General features: G+C 36.9%; 1 protein-coding gene across 1 annotated transcript in view; it reads left to right on the forward strand.

Annotated features, from left to right (window-relative positions):
• Nucleotides 1-12,970, forward strand: part of EPRS1 (glutamyl-prolyl-tRNA synthetase 1) — a 64,732-nt gene that overhangs the window by 46,024 nt on the left and 5,738 nt on the right. Inside the window, exons 21-29 of the mRNA XM_041722269.1 lie at nucleotides 1,625-1,676; nucleotides 2,138-2,347; nucleotides 2,761-2,833; nucleotides 4,528-4,607; nucleotides 5,043-5,144; nucleotides 5,818-5,973; nucleotides 6,502-6,699; nucleotides 7,088-7,261; nucleotides 10,966-11,126. Coding sequence (XP_041578203.1) covers nucleotides 1,625-1,676; nucleotides 2,138-2,347; nucleotides 2,761-2,833; nucleotides 4,528-4,607; nucleotides 5,043-5,144; nucleotides 5,818-5,973; nucleotides 6,502-6,699; nucleotides 7,088-7,261; nucleotides 10,966-11,126 — 1,206 coding nt within the window. The remainder of the gene's footprint in view (nucleotides 1-1,624; nucleotides 1,677-2,137; nucleotides 2,348-2,760; nucleotides 2,834-4,527; nucleotides 4,608-5,042; nucleotides 5,145-5,817; nucleotides 5,974-6,501; nucleotides 6,700-7,087; nucleotides 7,262-10,965; nucleotides 11,127-12,970) is intronic.

Genomic DNA, 12,970 nt, shown 5'->3' on the forward strand with positions numbered 1-12,970 from the left:
TTTGGTAGGTTAAATATAAAACAAAGTTGCTTAAAAGACAAAACAGAGGAATAGATGTTTCAGTATGTTCCAGTTTGTAGGAATAATGTGATGCCCCTGTCGATAATCCCCATGGTAAAACTAGAGTGAACTTTGTGCTAGCTTCTTCAATGGCTTAAAAAAAGAAAAAGCTGTCATTCACAACTGCTATTGTGAGATCTTTTGTTTTTAGATTTAACTGATAAATTCTGCCTCTTAACTTTTATATCATACATGCCATGCAACATTTCCTTAAACAAAAAGCTGTAACAGTTGCTTTTCTTGTGTATTCACTAGGTGATCAGTTTTATAGATTATAGAATAATAGAAGAAAGAATAGAATGTCTCAACTTTTACCTCTTTTTGTGAAAGGGCCAGGTTTCAATAGGCATCTTGTTGAGCCATGTCAGAGTGAAGCAGTGGAGAAGTCAGCTATACATACATTAAGATTTTTAGGCAATAAAGACTTGTTTGTAACTCTACATGACTAAGGGGTGATTTTTTTCTGTGTGGATCATAAAACCACAGTTCTTGGGATCCTTGGGTGGCGCAGCGGTTTAGCACCTGCCTTTGCCCCAGGGCGTGATCCTGGAGACCCAGGATCGAATCCCACGTCGGCTCCCGGTGCATGGAGCCTGCTTCTCCCTCTGCCTATGTCTCTGCCTCTCTCTCTCTCTCTCTGTGACTATCATAAATAAATAAAAATTTAAAAAAAAACCCACAGTTCTTGAATAATTATGGGCTTCAAGAAATGGATCATCATCCGGAATAGTTTTTTTTGCAGATCTAACTTACTTTGCACTTGTCTCTGCAGCTTTTATTTACTGCAGTTAAAAGGAAAATTATAGACTATGTAAGGATTATAAATATCTATATATGCACATGCACACACAGCCATTGTTTTCATTACTTTTTACATGTTACTCTCAGTGGAACGGTGACTTTGCTAATTATGTTTTCTAGATTGAGTTTGGCAAAAGATTCTTCTTTTTTAGTAAGAGAATTCTATGTGAATAAATTCTGCCTTTATTACAAATACATGACTGTATAAAGAACTTTGTAAAAAGATGTCTGCATTAAAATCATAGCTTTTGTTATGCTTAACTTTCCTAGTTCTTTTTTTTAATTTTGTATTTAAATTCAGTTTGCCAACATATAGTATAATACCCAGTGCTTATCCCATCCCACTTTCCTACTTCTTTGTAGGCAGTATCTTAACCACCTTTGAAGAGATGGTGGCACTGTTTTCTAGGTTAAAAACATTATCTTGGGGGACCCCTGGGTGGCACAGCGGTTTGGCGCCTGCCTTTGGCCCAGGGCGCGATCCTGGAGACCCAGGATCGAATCCCACATCGGGCTTCCGGTGCGTGGAGCCTGCTTCTCCCTCCGCCTGTGTCTCTGCCTCTCTCTCTCTCTGTGACTATCATAAATAAATAAAAATTAAAAAAAAAAAACATTATCTTGGGAATGATGAATATACAAGAGAGAAATACGGAAATAACTCATACTGAAGAAAAACTATTCTGTTTTGAACTTGAGGTTTACTTCCATTCAGCCTAAAAGCAGTTGATGAATGAAGGCTTTATTTTATTTTTCATATCTGCAGGTTGGGTCTTGAGGCAAAAAAAGAAGAAAATCTTGCAGATTGGTATTCTCAGGTGAGTATACATTCAGTTTGTTTTTATGTTTTAAGTTTCTCAAAAAAACTTTTTATTTAGATTCTAAAGTAAAGACACAAAGTAATGTGTAGTGTCATTAATACATAGTACATATAGTCATTAAACATGTCACAGATTTCAAAGCATGTTCACATAAAGCAGTGAATTGAGAAGTGAGATAGTCATCATTCAGTTTTGTTTTGTTTTTTAAATGGTGAGGTAAAGGGATTAATCCTAAGTCACAAAGATAGTAAACAACAGAAGCAAGATTTGAATTCAAGTCTTAAGAGTTTAGGGCTTGGTGTTTCTCAGTATAGAAAAACCCATTTTACATGCACATTAAGAGGATATACCAACAGTGGAAGCCTCCAGATTTGGAGCTTGATGATCGTTCACTTGACACTGATATTAAAATTTTGGTTTAATTTAGGCTTCAAAGACTATATCTTTCTTTTAAAAAGGTCATCACAAAGTCAGAAATGATTGAATACTATGATGTAAGTGGCTGCTATATTCTTCGTCCCTGGGCATATTCCATTTGGGAATCCATCAAGGACTTTTTTGATGCTGAGATCAAGAAACTTGGTGTTGAAAACTGCTATTTCCCCATGTTTGTGTCTCAAGGTGCATTAGAGAAAGAGAAGACTCATGTTGCTGACTTTGCTCCTGAGGTAAGTTAGCTTGCTGTATTTATTTTTGCAGTTTTCTCTCATAAACTCAAAAGTACGTTTTCAGTTTGCACTTGAACAGTAATTTAATTGGCAAGTTATAACAACCAATTTAGAGAAATCTAAAGCCATTTCAAAAAACAAAGCGTATTAAAAAAAAAAAAAACAAAGCGTATATATTTCTACCTTCAGGGCAAATTACAATTCTGTTTCTTGCATTAGCTGGCTCTTACTTTTTGCTAAATATTTATAAGGACAGTAAGTATCTACTTTTATTAGCATGAACAGGGGCAGTTATCTTAACTTGCCTTAATTTCTATAGCAAAAATGGAAATAGAGATTTGCCTGTACTTGTGCCATTTGTCTAAAATGCCGTTAAAGATACATATATATGGAAAATGATTTTATTTTACTAGGTTGCTTGGGTTACAAGATCTGGCAAAACAGAGTTGGCCGAACCAATTGCCGTCCGTCCTACTAGTGAGACAGGTGAGGATGGGCCTCGGGGCATAGGAGAGCGAGCATTGCGATATGAGACACGGCTGTAGTGTCCTCTCAATGCTGACTTTGTGATGTTTATGATCCTTCTTGACAGCACATAGTTTAACGAGTGTTGATAAAGATGAATGTACACTGAGGTTGCATAGAATTTTAGTTTCTATGCAGTATTCATTGCAGAGCTCTTCATCATTAGAATAAAGGTATTTTTTTTAAACCACCTAAATCATTTTTTTTATTTGATACTATAATTTTTCAGAACTTTACAAGACTTTCATTCTTGGAATAATTTTAATTCTTGGAATTGATTATAAGTTTGCCAACGCTGATGTTTTATGCCGTATTTTCTTACAAATTTTGTTACTTATTTTAATATGATATTTGTATAGAGTTTCTATAGATAACTAAATGATTTCATTTATGTATTATATTCTTATAATAGTGAATGAGAAAGGTGGAGGCAGCAATTTTTCAGATTAAAAAAATAGGTCTCTGAAAGATTAAGTGATTTTCCTAACGTTACACATAGTAAATGAGAGCATCACTTGGCAATCTTGAGTTTTGGGGCTTGTCAGTGTTTTCCTAAGTGATCATCCATCTTGAATGAAGGATTCTTTGCTCTTTACTTCATACTTCTACTGATGTTTTTGTATATTATAAGGATGCATTATTGAAATGTGACACCAACTTTTTTCAGATTGGCAAAAACTTCAGTAATTTTAGATAGTCATGAGTAGGTGGAGATAAGACAGACACCTTCACTTTAACAGTTCATGGCAAGAGCGTTCATTCTCTGGATAGATTTTTTTCTGTGCATTCTTTATTTTATTTTATTTATTTATTATTTTTTTAATTTATGATAGTTACAGAGAGAGAGAGAGAGAGGCAGAGACACAGGCAGAGGGAGAAGCAGGCTCCATGCACCGGGAGCCCGACGTGGGATTCGATCCCGGGTCTCCAGGATCGCGCCCTGGGCCAAAGACAGGCGCCAAACCGCTGCGCTACCCAGGGATCCTGGATAGATTTTTTTGTTGTTATTTTTTTTTTAAGGCTTTATTTATTTATTCATGAGAGACAGAGAGGCAGAGATGTAGGCAGAGGGAGAAGCAGGCTCCATGCAGGGAGCCCGATGTGGAACTCGATCCGGGAACTGTGGGATCACCCCCTGAGCCAAAGGCAGATAGATGCTCAACTGCTGAGCCACCCGGGCGTCCCTGAGTTGGATAGATTTAATCTGCATTCTAGTTTGAATAGGTAACTGTGCTAAGAGCAAGTTAGTTAACTTTTCTATGCTCAGATTCGGCATCTTTGATACTAAGGTTATGATACTGACTTTGTGGATTGAATGTGGGAAGTGACCAGCATAATGACTGTGGAGAAATTAACAGAGAGCATGATATGCTGTATCTTCACTTAGTGTTTCTGGAAATAAAACAGCTGAAAAGCAGTCAAATACGAAGTGTAAATCTCAGTGTGAAGAACAGAAAATCAGGTCAGGTTTAAGTAGCTTTATTTACTTGAGTAATTTGCTTTATGCAATAACGTTACAGGCATTGGAAACACATTTACATAAACACAGCATTTTAATTTGTTACTTATTTGGCTGGTATAACTCTGACCAGCCTTCAAAAAGAAATGAAACCTCAGTGACTAGCTTCAGTGACTATCTTCCTGTATCTTTGCAGTAATGTATCCTGCGTATGCAAAATGGGTGCAGTCACACAGAGACCTGCCCATCAGGCTCAATCAGTGGTGCAATGTGGTGGTACGTACGTACTCTTTTATTCTTTCTTTCTTTCTTTTTTTTTTTTTTAAAGATTCTTTTATTTATTTATTCATAGAGATGCAGAGAGAGAGAGAGGCAGAGACACAGGCAGAGGGAGAAGCAGGCTCCATGCAGAGAGCCTAACATGGGACTCGATCCAGGGTCTCCAGGATCACGCCCTGGGCTGCAGGCGGCGCTAACCCACTGCATCACTGGGGCTGCCTCTCTTTTATTCTTTCATTATTCTTCTTACTCTTTTTTAAAGCATGTTTTGTTCTTCCATATTTTTAGATTCAAAGGATTAAGAGAATGGAAGCATTTTGTTATCACAATTATGAATTACAGTTATGATTTCTGATTACTTGCCACATTAAACTGTTAATAAAAATGGGAAAGCTCTCCATAATGATCAAATTGTGTTCTTGCTTCTCCCAGCGTTGGGAATTCAAACATCCTCAGCCTTTCCTACGTACTCGTGAATTCCTCTGGCAGGAAGGGCACAGTGCATTTGCCACCTTTGAAGAAGCAGCAGAAGAGGTATGAAGAGTTGTCTTCCTTATTAATTGTGTTCCATGTCTTTGGGCTGTGCTTCCCCCCTCTCCCCCACCTGTAAGTAATAACAGTGTTATCTGTTTACATAGTAATCATTTAATCAATGACTCTAAACTGAAATTTGATCTCAAAATAACCTTAAAAGATAATTTCCTCATATACTTAACTTTGTTACTTGAAATTTACATATCACCTGTTAAATAGAAGAAGAAAACAAGTTAATACAAATGTACATGGACTTAAGAAACGGCTTTAATGAAGTTTTATTAGAAAAGTGCTGTTTTAGATTTTCAGATGAAAATATTTTTGGGCTTCCAGGTATGAAGAAAATTATAATCCCAGGGGTGAAATTAATTATTCTTCAGAAGATTTTCACCTTGGTTACTATAAATATATCATTAATAAACTCTTTTTTCTTATATTCTGAATTTATGAACATTTTAAGAAGTTACTCAACTTCTTTTACACTACTTTGTTGAATGTCTTCCTTATATATATATACACACTGGCTGCTTTAACCTTTCTGTATGAAAAGGTTTTTATTGTTTGATGTGCTTTTCCCACCATAGTTGGTTTAAAATAGTATAGTTTTAAAGGTCTCTAAGAAATAAAATACACCGTAAATGTGAGTGCTTTCATATTTAAAATTTTGTTACAGGTATTACAGATACTTGACTTATATGCTAAGGTATACGAAGAACTCCTGGCAATTCCTGTTGTAAAAGGCAGAAAGACTGAAAAGGAGAAATTTGCAGGAGGAGATTACACAACTACCATAGAAGCGTTCATATCCGCTAGTGGAAGAGCCATCCAGGTACCCCAGCAAGTGCTGTGTAGGGTTCATAGGTGACCATAAGCATAGCCTGTGAGCACATCCAACAGACTTTTGGCATCAGAGAAGTAGACTCTTTAAAAAAAAAAAAAATCAGTATATTTCATGTGCTTTTTAGACCATGTTATAATTTCAAGCTTTTCTATCCCATTTTTATAATGCTCTAAGATCAGTGAAGTGAAGGCTTATATCCCGAATTACCAATGCATGGATTCTTTTTTTAACCAAAGTTGAAGTTATTCCTGTGAAAGGGGTGGCTCACATGTAGGGAGCCCGAAGTGGGACTCAATCCCAGGTCTTCAGGATCAGGCCCTGGGCTGAAGGCGGCACTAAACTGCTGAGCCACCCGGGCTGCCCTTGTTGTAACAATTAGGTTTTAAAAACTTAATATAAGAAAACCGAGGAACAAAAAACATGTCTAGTATCATTTTAAAGTGTATGGTCTTACCGAAATCATTTTCAAAGGCATAACTAGTTCTTAAAATTAATGCTTGTATTTCTCTATCTTAGGGAGCAACATCACATCATTTAGGGCAGAATTTTTCCAAAATGTTTGAAATTATTTTTGAAGATCCAAAGACACCAGGAGAGAAACAATTTGCCTATCAGAACTCCTGGGGCCTGACAACTCGAACTATTGGTGTTATGACAATGGTTCATGGAGACAACATGGGCTTAGTATTACCACCACGTGTAGCTTCTGTTCAGGTAAGAAAACTATTTCTGTTTATCATTCTTTTTATAAAATACAGTCTGTATCTTAGTATTGTGTAGCTATGTGTATCATATCTGTTATTTTTTTCTCTTTTAATTTTTAGCTGCTTTTTATACAAAACTTTTAGAAATCGTTTTTTGAAATGGTTTACAAGAATTTTAATGAAATATAGTAGGTCAAATGAAGGTGCACTTAGCATAGATGAGTAATATGCAGCTGATTGGTAGACATTCCATGGAGATTAGAAATCACAAAAGTTGATCTGTGTTAAAATTTATTGTCCCCCAGAGGTTTTGATTCCTGCATATCATGCAGCAGCATGACTATAATACTTTGTATGCTATTTCTTTGTATAAATTTGTGATACTGTGTTGGTTCTAGGTTGTGGTTATTCCTTGTGGCATTACAAATGCACTTTCTGAAGAAGACAGAGATGCTTTGATTGCAAAATGCAGTGATTATCGAAGGCGGTTACTCAGTGTTAATGTTCGAGTTAAAGTTGATTTGCGAGATAACTATTCTCCGGGTTGGAAATTCAATCACTGGGAACTCAAGGTAAATTCTTCAGTTGCATCTTTTACTTTCATACTCCCAATTTGGATTTAGATTTTCTTTATGTAAGCTTTTATAAAACATAAGACTTTCTCATTACTCTTCTCTGTTTGGATGGTTGTAAGTTTTTTTTCTTCTTCACTTAAATTTCACTTAATTTTCACACAGTCCAAATCTTTATAAGAGTCATACTTAAAGTTTATATATTTGTTAAAATTAAAACCTTTTTTGTGGAAGTTTATTTTTATTACATTAGGATAAAAATGTTCTTGAAGACCTTGTATATGATTAATAAACCTCAAAGGGATGTTATACTAAAATGTTTATACCAGGAATTCATATAATAAATAAGCTATTTAAACAGTAAGACTATCAGAATAATGGTACATGATTATCTCCTAGCTGTCATTTTGACAGCTGATCAGTAAAACATAAATTAATATCATATTTGGTTTTTCATACTACATTGTTTCGTACCCATTTGTTGATTTTTATTTTGTATATTCAAGGCTAAATTCTGATTTTAATGTTTTTAATGTGAATTTCATTTATTGCACATTGTCATTAGTAGATGACCTATTTTCTAAATTCTATTTTTTCCAACATCTCGATTTTAACTTCTTTCATATGCTTTACTAAGGGAATCTTATTAGATTAAGCAGTTAGGGTAGTCAAGAATTTCTAAACTCCTATTATAGGAAATAGATGAGAAGATGTAGTAATATTGCAGCTCCAAGGTGATTCCAAGTGTGGAAGCTCAGCAACATTGGGATTTTTCAGTATGAACACATACAGGGTTCCCAAAGTTGCTGATATATATACCTCTATTTGTTTTAATCGACCCCTAATGTCAATCTTCTGTGCTAAAAATTAGTAGTTATATTGATTTTGTTCCCTTTTATATAATACGCCATTCCCTTTACTTATTCTCCTACCTTTAGTGAAGACTTTAAAAATAAATATTTTCTCACATAATTTTCCTTTGATTGCAGTATTTTTTTTTTTACTTAGAAATAGTGGTTGTGTGATTCCAGTAGCAGCCTGTTTGACCCTATGCGTTCTTGCCTGAGATTCCAGATGTTAAAGGAGAAACGTTTTCTTTGCTACAGGCTGGATTGAAAGGGGAGAAAAGGCATCCATATACACTTCTCCCTTCTATGTTCCTCTTCTCCTCACTTCTCCTAGTAGGACTGACTTGACTTTGTTCCTCTCTCCCTCTGGTTAATACCCTGATGAGCCCACACTGTGAAGGAGATACTTAGTATGAGTAGGTTTTGCTTCAACTTCCTTGTCTTCAATTCTCAGGAAGAAAACAGAGCACCTTAAGTTCTCAACTAGATGCCTAAGAATAAAGAACACCGAGAGGGATCACTAGTTAGTGAAAAGCACTGATAGTACTTCTTAATGCCATTTTATCTCCATTTAATCCAAGGATTCCTGAGGAAAAAAATATTTTGGAAGATCTAGTTTCGTATTCACTTGGTAGTGATTAACTTTGTACAAAGAGGCAGTTGAGGGGGTGAGGTGGGATGTATATGTATTGGGAGACCCAGTTTAATAACTGGGGCTTATGGTTTGGTTACCACTCCAGAGCCCAGTGACTCCCACTTCTTTAGTACCTCTTCCTGTATTATGAAAATAGGGGAAAATAATATGAGTGAATTAACTTTTCTTTTTTCCTCTTCTTTTTTAAAGATTTTATTTATTTATGAAAGACACAGAGAGAGAGGCAGAGACACAGACAGAGGTAAAAGCAGGCTCCATGCAGGGAGCCTGATGTGGGACTCGATCCCGGATCTCCAGGATCACGCCCCAGGCTGAAGGTGGCGCTAAACCGCTGGGCCACCGGGGCTGCCCAACTTTTCTTTTTACTGTATTGGATGACTAAGATAATTTTGTGTTGTTTCTAAAAAGAGAAACAAGCAAACCAAAAACAATCCTCTATGAGTAAAGTCGTAACTTTCTACTTAGAAAAAATGATCAACAAAATATCTGCCTCCTTTGTGATTTGGCTTCAGGTTATCTTTCTAGCCATTGCCACCCACTCCCCTGTATAGAATGCCCTCCTCATCCCGCATGGGCTTTGTCACTCTGTGCCAGGTTATTCTTTTTTTTTTTTTTTTTTTTTAAGATTTTATTTATTTATTCATGAGAGACAGAGAGGCAGAGACACAGGCAGAGGGAGAAGCAGGCTGCATGCAGGGAGCCTGATGTGGGACTTTGGGACTTGATCCCGGGACTCCAGAATCATGCCCTGGGCCAAAGGGAGGCGCTCAACCATTGAGCCACCCAGATGTCGTCCCCATGCCAGGTTATTCTCATGCTAAGATGCCCTCTCACCCAAATGAGGGTGTGTTGCCCTGCTCTGGGCTGCCATGGCTCTCCTCGTCCAGGAGCCAGTCCTGTTGCTGCTAGTTGGCTTGTCATTTTAGTTCCTTTACTCAGGAATAGTTGTTCGGCCTTTCTTTGTCCTTCATGACATGGGCATTTTTGTAAGTATAGGTCAATTATTTTATAGAATATTCCTCAGTTTTGACGAAATTTCTCATTAATTTTTGCCTTTTCTAGTAACTTTCCTTCTCTCTTCCAGCTGAGGATAGTTTCCCACTTCTGATTTTCTGTATGCATGCCTTATTTACTTGGCAAAACATGAAGCTAAAGGACAGGATCTGTTTCTTCTTATTCCTCTTGTAAATCTCATTGCAGTTAGCACTGTTAACACATGCATACATTAGGTGAATAAAAAACAGTAAAATGATGTAATATTTAGCATACAATAATTTGTTCCATGGTGTTCATTATTTTATAAGTCTTCCCTATAGGTAAATCTTTTTCTTTTTTTTGTGGAATAACACTTAAAAATTTTCCTGTGACTTTGATTTGGGGGACTCTCATCAGATAAACTCTATATATAGGGACTCTTAAATTGGAAAACTCCAAATTAGTTTTAGAGGATCATTTGCTCAAAAAAAAGTTTAAAAAACACCTACTATTTTATCAGGTTCTTGATCTTAAAAATAAGGTATCTCTGGGCCTTTTTCCCCTCCTGGAATATGCATAAGGGTTGAACATTCCCAGGCTTAAACTTCCTATACTTTCTTTGTAGAATCCAAAGGGAATAGGGGAATGGTTCCCAGAATGTAGTCCTAGCATCACTTGAGAACTTGTTAGAAATATGATCCTTTAGGCCCCATTCCTGGACTTACTGTAATAAGAAATTCAAGCGGGTGAGCCCAACAAGTCTGTGCTTTGACAAGCCCTTCACAGATGCTGCTGCATGCTAGAGTATCCAGAGCTAAGACCTACCAACCAAACCACACCATTGTGCCATGAATGAGTCACAGATGTGCCAAAGTGATTTGGGGTGGTCTTCAATTCAAAAAGCCTTCTCTGGTTCTCACCTTGTGTCATACATACAAAGGGACCTTTCTGTGCTGCTCTTTTGTGAGAAAAGTTAGGAATATTGATCTAGACAGCACTATCCTCATGTTTTTCCATTAAACACTCTTAGCTCAAAACCACTTGGGCAGTACATTTTTTCTTAGTTTTATACGTTCTTATTGGAATAGGTTTCTGTATGATCTCAGGAATATTGCCTGCACTTTTTATTGTTTGCTTCTGCCTTTGATTTTTTGGGTTTTTATGATTTATAGTAGGTAAAGCCATGAATGGAGACAGGCATATATCATGCCTTTTTTGTTTTTTAGGGGGTTCCAATCAGACTTGAAGTTGGGCCACGTGATATGAAGAGCTGCCAGTTTGTAGCTGTCAGACGAGATACTGGAGAAAAGCTGACAGTTGCTGATAATGAGGCTGAGACTAAACTTAAAGCTATTTTGGAAGACATCCATGTGAACCTGTTTACAAGGTTAGTTCCTTAGGATTGCTTTTGTCTCTGATCTAGTTTTTGAGAGCTGTACCGAGGAATTTTTTGAGTGCCCCAACTGTAAGTCATCTTTCTCTCTGAACTCTCATGGTTCTTAATTTGCCTTTCTCTTTGTTTTTGACTTGGTATCATGATTTTTCCAAGGGCTTTCTGCCTTCTACGATTTGCAGAGCTGGCCTGTCTGACCCATGGACTAATTTGGGTTGACTTTAAGTCCAGGCTTTTATGACATATAACTTTGAGGGATCAGGCATTGATTCTCACCTGCTGGATACACATTAGCAGCACTACCTAGGAAGCTTTAAAAAATACCAGTGCCTAAACCCCTCTCCAGAGATGTTAATTTAGTTGGTCTAGAGTGAGGGTGGCAGCTGTAGTTTAAAAGCTCCCCACGTGATTATGACATGTAGCTAAGGCTATTGACTGGGATTGGAAGCCTGAGGTAAAAGGAAGCTTCAGGGTTGCCCTGGCCTGTGGAGATGGGTCTTCTAGAATCAGAAATATCAAGGCAGAGGCACTAGAAGATCGGTGCATAGGTGTGGCACCTTATTTTCTTTCCTGCTCACCTGTGGCAAAGAGGATGGCCCACTACCACTTGCAGTAGAGGCTCATTTTGGGAGAAGGTAGCACCTTCATCTTATGTATTCATAGGTCTTCTCATACTTTGTACCAAACTTGTATTAGGCCTTAATAAATCATGCATTTAAGGAATGAACTAATTTTAGCCTCAGCATTGGTGCTTATGTGATTTTGGTCAAGTGATTGCTCTTCTCTTTGCTTGCTTACCCTGAAAGGGAATGATAATGAATCTCTTAACGTCAAACATTTGCTTAGCCTGCTAATGAATAGTACATTTGAAGTCCATCTGACTTCAAAGTCATCTGACTTCAAAACTAGTACATTTGAAGTCCATCTTAGTACAATGTAGAACAGGTAGTATTGTCAGAGGTGAAAGATCGGAAAGCTGCCTGTCCTTATTGCTGCCATTTAAGTAGTGCATTTATTTAGTACAGTGGTTCTTTGCTAGAGATTTTTCTTCAGAGTCACCTGGGAGGTTTAGGAATAGAAACATACCTGAGCCTCACACCTGGAGTTTCTGATCCAGTGGTTTTAAGATAGGTTCTGGTTATCTGTAGTGTTAAAACGTTCTCTGTGTGATTCAGATGCACATCTCTGGTTGGAAAACCACTGCTTTAGAGTGGCTAAAAGCAGTTTTTTCATTGACATTTTTGTTCAGTAGATTTGTTAATAATGTAGGTTTCATAAAGGCTTAAGCCTGAAAAGTGGTTTATTTATTTATTTATTTTTCTGGATTTCATTGGCTGTAACTTACAGGGGCCTGGCTTACTATGAAAAAGTCAGAAGAAGAGGATTTGGTGGAGAGCGGGCAGTTACTGGCACAGAATTCACATGGTCTTAGTCCTGAGATGCAGAAAAGAAAAACATGCTTTCTCTTTCTTGGTCACCACCCACGAGTCATTCTCATATAATGTGTGATTTTGAATGGGAAAGAGAATAATACTTATTTTCATTTTTAAAACTGGAAGTTCTTATAAAAGAATTATATAGTGTATGAAAATAGCTCAAATAATGTGTATTTATGCTCTTTGCTATTTTAACACATTTTCATGTTTGGTGTTTGAGTCTCACAATAATCCTGTAACAGACAGTTAGACTTACTTTTCCAATTTTGTAGAAGGGAAAAAACTAAGACCAAAGAGGTTTTAAAAATAACACAGACTCATAAATGGTAAGCAGTATAGCCAGGGATAGAATAGAATGTTGGTCAGTAGAGATATAATGGCAATAACAAAAGTAGTTATTAC

This window comes from Vulpes lagopus, chromosome 11, assembly GCF_018345385.1.
Source record: "Vulpes lagopus strain Blue_001 chromosome 11, ASM1834538v1, whole genome shotgun sequence".
In the NCBI taxonomy this organism is placed as follows: domain Eukaryota; kingdom Metazoa; phylum Chordata; class Mammalia; order Carnivora; family Canidae; genus Vulpes; species Vulpes lagopus.